This window comes from Danio aesculapii, chromosome 8 (assembly GCF_903798145.1).
Source record: "Danio aesculapii chromosome 8, fDanAes4.1, whole genome shotgun sequence".
Lineage (NCBI taxonomy): Eukaryota > Metazoa > Chordata > Actinopteri > Cypriniformes > Danionidae > Danio > Danio aesculapii.
This window is the reverse complement of record NC_079442.1, coordinates 49252862-49267300: the sequence shown is the minus strand read 5'-3', so window position 1 is coordinate 49267300 and position 14439 is coordinate 49252862. Positions and strand designations below refer to the sequence as shown.

Genomic DNA, 14439 nt, shown 5'->3' with positions numbered 1-14439 from the left:
CCGGAGCACTCGGAGGAACCCCACGCGAACACGGGGGGGAACATGCAAACTCCACACAGAAATGCCACCTGGCCCAGACGGGACTCGAACCAGCGACCTTCTAGCTGTGAGACGACAGTGCTAAAACTGAGCCACCGTGTCACCCCAATATAATATATCTATTTTTATAATATATATTTTATTGATATATTAAAAATGTCATGCAAAAAATATATTTTTGGAAAGTCCAAAAAAGGTTTTGGGTTAAAATAAATAAATAAAAATGACAATTAAAGAATTAAAAACCAATTTAAATAAATTAGTTCGATTTCTTTAAATAGATAAATTAATTAAATTGATGAAATGAATAAATTAATGAAATAAATAAATTACGTTTTATTTCCGGTTGTTGAACCACAGTCTAATTTTAATACATTCAACAAAATATTACCATCATTTGTCCAAACACAAAAACAAGACACATTACAAACAGAATTTAACATAAACATAACATAAATGAGTAAAATATCATGCAAAATATTTTTTGTTAAGTCCAGAAAAGGTTGAGTAAAAAATAAATAAATAAACAAAAATGACAATTAAAAGTTTAAAAACCAAATTAGCTTGATCTCTTTAAATTGATCAATTAATGAAATTAATAAATCATGTATTATATCTCTTGTTGAATAATAATATTAATAACACATTTAGCAGAATATTACCAAATACTAAAACAAGACACATTGCAAACAGAATTTAACATAAGCATAACATCACTTAGTAAACCGCCATGCAAAATAATTTATTTGACTTTTTAATAATTATTTTTTACAGATCTAAATCGAGACGCATTACAAATGGAATTTTACAAACATAACATAAATTAGTAAAATGTCATACAATATAACTTTTTTGAATCCATTTTTAATAAAAATACAGATTTTTACAGATCGAATCTTAAGACACATTACAAACATTAAACAAATTGTAAAGTCTTAAAAATTTTGGGGTAAAAATAAAAAAATTATAAATAAAAATTACAATAAAAATAATAATAAAAAATGAATAATGCACTACTTATAGTAAACAGTACATTTAAAAAAAAAAATTATATATATATATATAAATAACCCAGCTATTAATCTATACACCATCAACCGATCTATAAATCTCATAACGTTAAAAACAAAAATGTATTTGTTACTAGGGTTGGGTCGATAGACGATGTCATCATTCATCCCCGATAGAGAGCACGATGCTGAGCCAGCATCGCAATCCTCCACCTCGCCCCTGTCAAAGCAGCAACCCGCTCGCCAAAAATATAAATGTGTGTGTTAGGCCCCATTTACACTAATACGGCTTCGTTTTAAAATGACATTTTAGAACGAAAATGATCCTCACTGGCGTTTCACCTAGCATTTCTGAAAAGCCCTCCTTCCACACTATACCACTGAAAACGCACATCGCGTGACCACACACACACACACACACACATACACTCGCACTATCATGCGCTCGTTTGAGCCCAGAAGAGCAGTGCACGTCGAACAGTTTATCAAGGATGTACCAGTGGATGGCGTCTCACTATAGTTGTTAAATGTGATATTTAATTAATCTTGTCTCTTTCTAACGACTCTTCTGTCTTTTGAATCTATCAAGTAATAACATGTCACAGCGTCAGTACACTGCTTCAATCTTTGGCTTTCACGCTTGTACTTAGTAATTTTAGCTAAACCTCAGACACTGTTGGTTGTGTCGACGCCATTATAACGACACAGATCACTCTGCCTATTCATGCCAGAGTCCTGCAGAAAAAGTGATCGACAGGTGGTAATTTTAGTGTATCTTTATTTATTTATGATTTGGTTATGGGTCAGGTAGTTGAAACAGAAGGCTACAAATAATTTATTCGTTATGAATTAATTATATGTTCAAAAATAATTAATTCACCACCATCTTTGATGACTTTGATGATCCATCGTGATGTTGCACATTAGACATCGTACAATGCCAAATTGCTCGACATCGCCCAACTCCATTTGTTACATTACAGAAAAGTGTTTGTATTCATATTGTAACATTAAGAAAAACTTCTACTTTTTAAATCAAAATAAAATCAATCAATCATAGCTCCATTAATTTTGTTCCATTGATGTAGAAAAATTTAAAGGCATAGATTTGAGGTGATGATTTACTTGTTTCAAACACAAAAGAAGATATTTTGAGAAATGTTGGAAATATTTGACTTCCTTAGTATTTTTTTTTCAAACTATGGAAGTCAACAGCCCCTTTCACAGTGATACTGGGAAATATCTGGAAAATTTCCGGAACGACTTTACCTGTAAATTAAAAAAGCACTGTTAACACACAGGCACGGACGTTACGTATTTTTCTTCCGGAAAAGACCATTCACGCATCCATTCCAAAATACCAGTAAATTCTGACATCATTAACCACAAATGACCTCTAAACTCTGTGGATGGAGGAGTATTGTGAACAACTTTGACGAAAACATATAGAGAAACACTTTCGCATGTCGAGATGTTCATAATGTGTGTGTGTGCTGGTGCTCACCGGCTGCTTTACGTGCACACGCATCAGAGCTCGAAGGTAAACAAACAACGGCTTATCATAAGCATTTTATCGATCATTTTTTGCACAGTTGGCATTAAGAGGAACAAAAATGTTCTCTGACTAACATCTAGCAGCTAAATGTGTCTGGAAAAATATTCACAGGCTTTTATTCTCATAAACCGCACGGACGTGAATGCATCCAAGTGTTCTGATTGGCTAAAGTAGACGTCTTACGTCAGCATGTTCTAGAATGTGAACGCACTCTGTCCGGCAATCTTCCTTCTGGAAAGGTATATATGTGTGAAAGGGGCTATTGTTTACAGGTTTCCAACATTCTTCAAAATATCTTAATTTGTGTTTAACATGAAACAAAAACTCAACGGTTTGGAATAACTTTTGAATGAGTAGATAGTAAGTACATTTTTATTTTTAGTTCTTCAAGACAATAATTCTGTTCTGAGATTTATTTGAAGTACTAACCTTGGCCTGCTGCTCAGGTGCCAGCAGAGAGTAAAGAGGAAGCACATACAGCGGGATGGACGGATCGGCCTTCTCCTCTGAGCACACAAAACACATCAGTTCACTCTAAAGCCCAAAATACACTTCTACATTACTCCACATACTCCTGTGACATTATTTATCTCCACCAGAACAAGAAGTGAATGTTCAGAGCTGCACTTGTAAGAGTGTCTCACCGTGATCAGTGTCTGGATGATCCCCCAACTCCAGCTCCAGGTCTGAACCCTCGCCATCATCTTCATCAATGCCTGCCTGACGGTCTTCATCACCCTCGTCCACAGGCAGAGCAGAGTAATTATCCAGATTGATCCTCGGTAAAGACTGACAGTGAGACAGTGTTGAGAATAGAGCCTACTGATATATGCACAATATATAGGTGACCATATTGATATCGACCAATAAACTGTTTTTGATATTAAAATTATCTGTCAAATATTTGAATCAATTCACTTGCTTGTTGCAGGCCACTAGGGTTTTGAGTGTCATTTCCGTGACATTACAAGAATAGACATGTACATTACAAGAGCTAATGCCGCTGGAGAGAAAATGTAAGTTTCAGTGATAGCTTTTCATGAGTTAAGGTTTTAAAATAAAATCAGCTGTTTACCTTTTGTTTTTGCAATCATTGTCAGAAAAAATGTACATAAACTTTTAATCAGCCCATATATCAGCTATGTGCCTCCAAATATAATATCGGTTATCGATATCATCCAAAATATCATCCAATGTCAGTGCATCCCTAATTTTAAAGTATTGCATTCAATTTTAAAAGAAAATATAACAAAGAAAAGAAGAAATAGAGGAAAGAAAAAAAGAGGCTTATATATCGGCCTCCAAATATAATATGGGTAATTATTATTGGACAAAATTTCCATATCAGTGCATCCCTAATTCTAAATGCACAGAAAATACACCAGACTATTTCAAAAGAAATGAAAAAAAAAAAAGAGGCTTATATATCGGCCTCCAAATACAATATGGGTAATTATTATTGGACAAAATTTCCATATCAGTGCATCCCTAATTCTAAATACACAGAAAATACACCAGACTATTTCAAAAGAAAAGAAAAAAAAAACAATGAAGACAATAAAAAAGAGGCTTATATATCAGCCTCCAAATATAATATCGGTTATCATTATTTGACAACATTTCCATATCAGTGTATACTAATACAGCATACTATTTAAAAACAAAAATGAAGAAAAGAAGAAAAAGATAATTATATATATCGGCTATTGGCTTCCAAATAATGGCAAAATTTTTCATATCAATGCATTCCTAATTCTAAATGCAAAGAAAATACTGCATACTATTTTGAAAGAAAAGAAAATATTATATTGAAAAGAAAGAGGAAAGAAGAAAAAGAGGCTTATATATCAGCTTCCAGATATAATATCGGTTATCATTAATTGGTGTATCACTAATTCTAAATGCACATAAAATACTGCATACTATTTTAAAAGAAAAATTAAGAGAAGATAATTATACGTATCGGCTATTGGCTTCCAAATATATAGAGTTATCAGTTAACGATAATGGCAAATATTTCCATATCGATGCCTATTTCTAAATGCACAGAAAATATAGCATACTATTTTGAAAGAAAAATGAAGAGAAGATAATTATACATGTCGGCTATTGGCTTTCAAATATATAGAGTTATCGGTAATTAATATTGGCAAAAATTACAGTAATGATGCATCCCTAATTCTAAATGCACAGAAAAGACTATTTTCAAAGAAAAGAAAATATAACAAAGAAAAGAAATAGAGGAACGAAGAAAAAGAGGCTTATATATCGGCCTTTAGATACAATATCGGTTATTGATATTGGCCAAAATTTGCAATATAAGTGCATCCCTAAATCTAAATGCACAGAAAATACTGCATACTATTTCAAAAGAAAAAAAATATATAATAAAGAAAAAGAAGAAATGGAGGAAAGAAGAAAAAGAGGCTTTTTATATATATATATATATATATATATATATATATATATATATATATATATATATATATATATATATATATAGGCCTCCAAATATAATCCAAAATTTCCATATTGGTGCATCTCTATCTCTAAATGAACAGAAAATACTGTGCAAACTATTTTAAAAGAAAAGGAAAAATAACGAAGAAAAGAAATCGAAAAAAAAAAGCAAAAGAGGTTTATATACGTCACCCTCCAAATATAATATCGGTTATTGATATCGACCAAATATCGGCCTCCAAATACAATCCAAAATTTCCATATCGATGCATCCCTAATTCTAAATGCACAGAAAATACAGCATACTATTTCAAAAGAAAAATGAAGAAAAGTAGAAAAGATAATTATATATATATCATCTATTGGCTTCCAAATATACAGAGTTATCGGTTATCGATAATGGCAAAAATTGCCATATCGATGCATCCCTAAATCTAAATGCACAGAAAATACTGCATACTATTTGAATTAATTTTATGTAAAACAGGATGCAACAATTAATGTTTTAGCTACTAGTTTCCTATATTATTGATTCATGAGATTATCTTTAGAATTCAGAAATGGCGTTCAGTTTAATTAAAAACCAAAAAAGGTAAATATTACTTAAAGCAAAATATTCACTGTTAAAGTTAGATAATAAAAGTTATGTTGTTCACCGTCTGTTAGCCAACAATGAATTTACAAGAAATTTAGATTTGAAACTTTGATGCACCAGTTTACATTGCTAATATTGAAAAATATTGCAGTATAAGTAGTGTTCTTTGTTGGATTGTTAACTAATGCAGTCAAATGTTAACAAATGAAATAGTACTGTATTGTAAAATTACACACAAACTGTTAGCTAGTGATCATTTTCATACCACATTCTTCTTCTTTGCTTTTTTTGACTTCTTCAGATCTTCTTCCGTTTCCATCATATCTGAAAAACAAACACATAATTAGTATTTTCTTTCCATTTAAGGTGAAAAAATTACTTTTATCTAAAAAAATAAAATAGACAATGTACTTTTTTTGTTTTCAATAGGTAATCATGATGAATTGTTGTTCAGTACTCAATTTTTTTAAATTAAAAAAGTCATTATTATATAATGTTCGTCATGCGTTCAATAGTAATAATAATTCAATTCAATTCACCTTTATTTGTATAGCGCTTATACAATGTAGATTGTGTCAAAGCAGCTTCACATAAAAGGTCATAGTAAATTGGAACAGTGTAGTTCAGTTTTATAATAATAATAATAATAATAATAATAATAATAATAATAATAATAGCAGCATCATCATCTCTTTCTTGCACATCTACTATTATGAGTTTATTTAGCCAGGAAGTCACATTAAGATATTACTATCTCTTCCTCCAGTATCTGTCAATGAATGGTCTATAACTTGCAGGGATTAATTGTTCACCTTAATAAACAATGTGTGCTAGCAAAATAAACATAGTAAATTTAGATATAATACAGATTAATACAGAAGCATTGGTTTGTGCAGGAAGTAAAACTGCATTACTCACTCCTGACTATTGTAACTTTGCAGAGCTTCTACATTCACAAACAGATACATGTACATACCACATTAAAAGTAACATCAAATAAAGCATAATTGGATGAATCTAATAGTTCAGTGCGTACCTGTGTGTTCTCGATTTGGTTTATAAGGGAAAGCTTTTCTCAGCCTGCGACACACAGAATGAACCTCAGCTTGACCCGTCAGAAACACGAGAATCCCACCTGTAACACACACGTAGGTGATGTCAGAATTATAACTCATTTCTAATAACTGATTTCTTTTATGTTTGCCCTGATGACAGCACATAATATTTGACTAGATATTTTTCAAGATACTAGTATTCAGCTTAATGCGACATTTAAAGGCTAAACTAGGGTAATTAGGCAGGTTAGGGTAATTAGGCAAGTCATTGTAAAACGATGGTTTGTCCTGTAGACAATCGGAAAAAGGGGCTAATAATATTGACATTAAAATGTTTTTAAAATATTAAGAACTGCTTTTATTCTAGCCAAAATAAAACAAATAAGACGTTCTCCAGAGGAAAAAATATTATAGGAAATACTGTGAAAAATCCATTGCTCTATTAAACATCATTTGCGAAATATTTAATAAAGAAAAATTCACAGGAGGGTGAATAATTTTGACCAACTAAACATGCATTCAGAGCACTGCATGAGTGTTTTTCTGTACATATCATCTAGCTTTATGAGTGTATCATCTACAGTACGTGTGTTTAACATACCTGGCGGCAGCATGCGGTGAATCTTACAGATCTTCCGGAAAGTTTCTCCAGTGTAGTCGTCCATCGGTGTGCGCTTATTAAAATGAACAGTGACCGCAAACTGACGGGCCTCCACCTGAATGTAGACACAAAAACCAGGGTTAAAATGATCATATATTAGACAACAGCGATTTCATCATACATCATAACACAGACTTGAACAAAAGTGCAATAAACTTATTTTATGCATGTTTTTTATATTATTTATCTGTGTTTATTGAATTTTATGATACATCATTAACAAATTCCAGTAGAATCTAAAGCAACTCACTCACCAGTAACTTACTGTAAATCAGTAACAGCAAAAATACTGTATTTACATTTACAGCACCATTTATTTCACTGTATGTGTGTATTTTTAGAATTGTATGTATATTTTTACTGTAAAATATACAGTAATTTTCACAATGCAACATTAAAGAGCCCCTATTATGGGTTTTTGAAAATGACCTCCCATGTAGCGTGTAGCACAAGTGAAGTGGAATATCTAGCTAAGGCTTAAATCTGAAAGTGGACACTGTTTAAAACTATTGATTCATTTATAAAAGAGTCGACTCATAGTGCTTCAAATGAATCGTCTTGATAACGAGTCTTTAGCCATTTCGGCGTGACGTGGCTACGAAACTGAAGCCCCACCCAATTGTTGCGAGCGCAAACCTGGGAAAATTAAAACCTGCTGCCCCACCCACAAACACTGTAGAAAGAATAAGAGGAAGACATGCACTGTAGCAGAAGCCGGTTGAATCAAGTCATGAAGACGCTTTGCTCAGCTAGATATTACTGGAAGTGTGAGGGGAAAGTTAGTGTTATTTTCTCAACCCAAAGATGAAACCGTGAAGAGTCAGTGGTTGAGGTTTATTTTTGCAAAAATACCTCAGCATTATCACCCCAGCCTTGTGCTCTTCCCATCGTTTTTCTGAAGAGTGCTTCAGCAATCTGCACGCTTACAATGGGGGATTCATCAGCCGTTTGTTAAAGGATCAGAAAAGACTATTGATGTATGGGACTTTATCAGAGCTTGACAGGAACTTTATCAGTATATGGATCAGTGGATCATAGATCAGTTTCTTCCTCCATTTCACGAGTGTAAGTAAGTGCGATTAAAATGGTTGCCTCCTTGTTTTCTCTAGCTTGCAAATTACGTATTTAATTGTGTTTTAGAATTAGAAATATTTATTGTCCACACATGTGGAAATTCATTTCTGGCCTACTAAACATCACAAAAACAAAACACAAACACAAAGCTTTAGCCATTTTGTTACTTGTAACCGATTGTACTATATTTGGTTAACTCTTTATATCCTCATATCGCATCTAATGCGATGTTGAAAACGTGCTGCGTGCCGCTTTGTTTACGGATTTAAATGCGTTTGTGAGCTAGCGATCCTCTGCCGTTTGTCATTGCTATGGCCACCGTCAGCTGTTTCTACACACGTGCAGTGGTCAAGTTTCAAAATAGTGAATACTGAATGTGTGTCGCTGTTTTTACTTAAAGTTAAGAATAGAGCAATATGCTGCCGTTTAACTGCACTGCTTTAATGCACTCTTGCATTGGGTTTCGGGCGGCCGCTTCGATCGGATCCGATAACACTGTTGGCGACCCAGGGATTTCACATATTTTACCAAAATGAAGGGGGTATGGGTGGGGGTGGTTGAAATTACAGGAGTTTTCCGGGATAAATGGGTGGGTGGCTGGAGATAGTTCTGAAATACGGGAGACTCCCTTTTTTAATGTAAAATAGGGGCTCTTTAAAATACAGTAACATACTGCATAACTGTCTTACAGCATAATACAGTTATACATATAAATACAGTTATACATATTACAGTTAAATACGGTGTCATTTAACGGTGTAGCAACATCTAATTACTGTAACTGATGTTGTTGAGGAGAGGAAGGGGATGTAAAATGTGTAAACTGATGGTACTCTTAAATTATTGAAGAAAATAATAAATGTGAATCCTAAAAAATAGAAGACTTGAAGACTCTGACCTTGATGACGGGTGGAGGAGAGCTGAAGAGTCTCTTGTTCTCAGTGAAATCCTCCACACGCAGCGTTGCAGACATGATGATCAGCTTCATGGGTAAACCTTTCTGTGAAATGCAGATGGCATTACAAACATGCTGAAGGCTGATTTATACTTCTGCGTCGAGTGATCGGCGTGACCCACGGCGCCTGCCTTGCACATAGTCATGCATTTATAATTCAGCATGCTGTTTCTTTTGCCCTGCAATAACACTCCTGAAAGGCTAGATGGCAGTAAGTGTTTTTGTTCCTCTGTGTCGAATTTCTTCGCGGGTGAAACACTACCAGTAGCTCAAACTCGCTCATTCAGAGACGGGAACCGGCAGACGTGCAATCATAAGGTAAACACAAAACAAAAGTTTCCAGCTGGAGCTCCTTCACGTGACTAGACACTTGTAAACAATTGCTTCATCGGGCTCACGGGTCTCAGCACTGCTCGCACTTGTCACCACTACTAAGCCAACCAATCACAGAGCCTGCTCTACGCATTGTTGCAACGTGTAGTTACATTTTTTGATAGGTGCACGAGACAAGGGCTATGTGACCGCGCGAAGGCTGTGCCAGACCATACGTGTGTGCATGACATGGAAGTATAAATCAGCCTTAAAGTGCTAAGTGTAAGCTAAGTGGAAGTGCTAAGCTAGTACTGCACATTTAGGCCCAATCCCAATTCTACCCTTAGCCCTTCCCCATACCCCTACCCCTCATTTTGCACGTTCACGTGAAGGGATAGGGGTGTCCCAATTCTCTTTAGCTTGAAGGCGTAGGGCTGAGGGAAAGGGCTAGACACCCCTTCAAACTGAGATTTTTCAGGACAACACTCGAAACCAAGGGGTATGTTGCACATGGAAGTAAAGAGATGCACAAATTAGTATTTTTGTTATTATTACACATTTTTACAACAAGCAAGCACATGTTTTAATACATTCATAACCGTGTTCATGTTTTACTGTAAAAACCGCTAAATTTTGCCAACTATACTTCCAAATAATAACTCCTGTACAGCAGTCCCACAACATTCTGACACTCGATGACACTCGAATACCCTGTCAGAAAAGTCTAGTGGCTGGGAATGGGCTTTTTACAGTGTCTGTTATAACACTCAAGTTGTTTTTGTGTGTTTACATAGATGAATATGGCCACTGTGTTAAATGTGCAGTAGAGTTACGATCTTATTGCCACATTATATCATTATGATAACATAATATATGCCTTCAGTGATTTCCTCAAGATAATTACCAAAAAAATAACACAACTAGACTAACTACAGCAGTCACGATCATCTGATCTCAAATGAATCAAGAGCCCGCGATGACATATGATGATGTGTGCAGGTGTTGTAGTGCTGTCCCATATCTTAGGAGTACATTTTGAAGCCCTTCCCCTTCACCATTGGTTTCAAGGGGAAGGGGTACAAAAATAGAATTGGGATTGGGCCTTAATCTAATGCTCAGTCTCAATCAGCACCCTAGCTACTGAGGTCGTTCATCAGTAGGTTGTGTGCATGAATTTGGCCACTAATAAGGGCACTGATGAGCTTGGTTCACTACACATTGGGACACTGTGAGTGTGACATGAGAACATCCTCATATACCCCATATACTAGCTACATTTCAACTATTAAACAATTCTAAATGTTTGCTAGATTTCTCTTAATCTATCTAGCCATGTCCTTTCATGTTGTGCGTATCGATCTCGAAAACATTTCAAATAGTTATGCAGTCTTAACCCAGACCACCATGCATGATCAAGTGTTTTACCTTGTTGCGGAGCGGGACGATGCGAGACAGCAGGCCGATGAGAATATCGGTGTAAACGCTGCGCTCGTGAGCCTCGTCTATGATGATCACACTGTACTTCTGCAGCAGGAAATCCTGAGAACAACAAGAAAGAAGAACAGTGAGAGAAAGCATCACGTTAAGACTAACAGAAATACATTCGGCTTATTCCGGTATCGACTTTTATTTTGTTGCAATTACCTACTGACGCTTGTATGAAGATATGCGATATCACAATATTGACCTAAGCTGCAAAAAAGATTACTTTAATGGGTATAACAACAACAAAAACTATTTTCGTGTTTAAACAATCACTTTAATAACTCATTTCAGTAACACTTTAGTTTAAATTATTAATTATTACCGCTCTATCATATAGATAATTACAGATATTAACTGTTTATTAGCACTTAGAAAAGTATGATCTAATTTTACATCCCTAATCGATAACTAACACCTAAACTCAACTACTAATAAGCAGCTAATTAGTACTTTGAGCTAAAAGTCTTAGTTAATGCTTTGTTAATAGTGTGAACTGAATATTAAAATAAAGTGCGACTCTAATATCTTTTATCTTTGTCCTGATGACAGTACATAATATTTTACTAGTTATTTTGCAAGATACTAGTATTCAGCTTAAAGTGCAATTTAAAGGCTTAACTAGGATAAATAGGCAAGTTATGATAATTAGGCAATCATTGGACAACAGTCGTTTGCTCTGTAGCCAATCGAAAAATCATAATGACTTAAGAGGCCTTACAAAATTAACCTTAGCAGTTTAAAAATATATATATTTTATTATTATTATGTTATTCCAGCCAAAACTAAAAGACAAATTCTTCAGAAGAAAAGTATAAAAGGAAATACTCTGAAAAATGTCCTTGCTCTTGAGAAACATTTGAAAATAATTTATTTTTAAGACACTTCTTTACAGCATAACTTGGTTAATTAGGTTAACTAGGCAAGTTACGGTAATTAGGCAAGTTATTGTTACATCACAAACTGCTTGAGAAACTGTTCTGCTATGATAATTGGTGATGAAAAGAAATTATGTTCAATAAGATGTACTTGTGTTTACTAACTGTTTACTGAGCGGCTGTCAGTAAAGGACTGCACACACGCACACACACACATCGCGGAATGCGGAGGTTTTATTCTTTCCATTAGGCCTGCATTATTAAATTCTATAACACTCACCAGTCCTTACTCCTTTTTGCGTCATACCCCAGTGTGTCACGGGGGCATGAATGAAATGTTCATGAGTGAAAGTAAAACTGCCGAACTGCAGTTTACTCAAAGTAAGAGAAAGATCCATAAGGCCATCCTGCTGATTTGATTCAGAAGACCACTTTTTTATCAGACGGCTCACCAGTTTGACTTTCATTCACCGTCATTCATTTTAAAAAGAACCTGGTCCATTTTATTTGTATATGTTTTACTCGAATGCATAAAGTCTACAGGTGTCTGATAGTTAGATGTGGAGCTAAAATTAGATTCACTCTAGTGAACTGCATCCATGATAGCACGTTTAATGTGGTAATTTCACAGTAGGAATACACACAGGTTTGAAGACTCGATCTCACCACCTACAGTCCAATTCGGCCAAAAATATCATGGTGGAAGTCATCATAGCTTGGGTAGAATAGACCCAGCTTCCAACCCAACCTTGAGAATAGATGTATATATGTATATAAATAGATGAATATATATATATATATGAATTTATGAATATATATGAATATATATATGAATATATGAATGCCTTGTAGCTTTTTGACATTTAGAAATTCCTACAAGAACAAGAAAAACGGGAGAAAAACTTCTGAAACTAGCGCTGCTGAAAATTTGTATGAGGAACAATGCACTCTTTGCATAGCACATTGTATATTATATAATACCTGGTGTGTGTGTTTGTGCATGCGAGTTACCCTCTGAATTTCTTTCAGCAGAACACCGTCCGTCATGAACTTGATCTTTGTGTTTTCTGTCACATTCCCCTCGTACCTGATCTGATAAGACACCACCCTGAACACACAAACACACATCATTTCAGTTGACTTCAGTTTGGCATTAAAGCAGGATGTTTGTGAAGGGTCTACAAATAACTGCAGCGATGCACACACATGCAGAGACAGTGTCAACGTCAAATAGTTTGGTCGACAGGAAAATCATTTTTAATTTAAAAATGGACACAGATTGGATGGAAATGCTGGTCACTACACACTGCAGGGGAAAGAACAGAAAGATTAGCATATTTATTTAATAATAATGCATTCAAATGGTCATAAAATAATACAAAATAATAGTACAACTATTTTAGACTGCTGATAAAAAGAGCTGACCGTCGAGCTGGAAAATTCTAAGATCATATGTAAAATAATCCTGAAATATTAATGTCATGTACATATAGGATGCTTGAGGTTGAGTAAATCGTGGGATATTTTTCATTCTTGGGGTAAACTAAACTTTTAAGGGTGCAGTATGTAGGATTGCCACCTAGTGGTTGAAAACATCGTAGTGGGTTTTTTCCAAGCGACTTTAATTTTGACAACTCTGTTTTTGCTTTTATTAGTCTTTGTTCAACAGCTCCGTCTAATAATAGAATACTTTTGTTATGTGTTTTATTTATACAGCAGTTTCTAATCACTGTGTATTGTATGTAAATAAATAAATGTTCACACAAACACAGGTTGCCAGATTGACAACACAGACAGGAGTGAGTGTGCCTGACAATCAAGCCTTACATCGTAAAGCCTAGTTCACACTACATGACTTTAAACGTCGGCAGATCGCTGTGCCGTTCACACTACATGACTTGATTGAGTCTTTTAATCAATGTGGTGTTTACACTACGTCAGTGTTTCCCAACCCTGTTCCTGGAGGCACACCAACAGTATATATTTTGGATGTCTCCCTTTTCTGACCCATTAACTTCAGGTGATGGAGTCTCTTCTGATGTTATGATAAGTTGATTCAGGTGTGTTTGATTAGGGAGAGGTTGAAAATGTGTACTGTCGGTGTGCCTTCAGGAACAGGGTTGGGAAACACTGCACTACGTGACACTACTTAAATAATCCACAAGAGGGGGGGGTCACACACAATATAATCGGACAACAACTGGTTCCCCAACAGCTCAGTCAAGCTACCAAACCACAGCCAATAAAAATTGAGGGAGGAGCCATCAGAAAAAGCTGAACACTATTGGCTGCTTGTGTGCCGATTACATCACTGACAGAGTTTCATTTAAAAACACCGTCAGTCAGCTGATGCATCAGCGGAT

General features: G+C 35.0%; 1 protein-coding gene across 1 annotated transcript in view; it reads right to left on the bottom strand.

Moving 5' to 3' along the window:
• The window catches only part of dhx37 (DEAH (Asp-Glu-Ala-His) box polypeptide 37), a 54331-nt gene that overhangs the window by 22630 nt on the left and 17262 nt on the right, over window positions 1-14439 (bottom strand). The window contains exons 8-15 of the mRNA XM_056464125.1: window positions 13088-13184; window positions 11142-11255; window positions 9348-9449; window positions 7316-7430; window positions 6696-6794; window positions 5925-5983; window positions 3249-3393; window positions 3034-3110 (exon numbers count right to left, since the gene is read on the bottom strand). Of these exons, the coding sequence (XP_056320100.1) occupies window positions 3034-3110; window positions 3249-3393; window positions 5925-5983; window positions 6696-6794; window positions 7316-7430; window positions 9348-9449; window positions 11142-11255; window positions 13088-13184 (808 nt within the window). The remainder of the gene's footprint in view (window positions 1-3033; window positions 3111-3248; window positions 3394-5924; window positions 5984-6695; window positions 6795-7315; window positions 7431-9347; window positions 9450-11141; window positions 11256-13087; window positions 13185-14439) is intronic.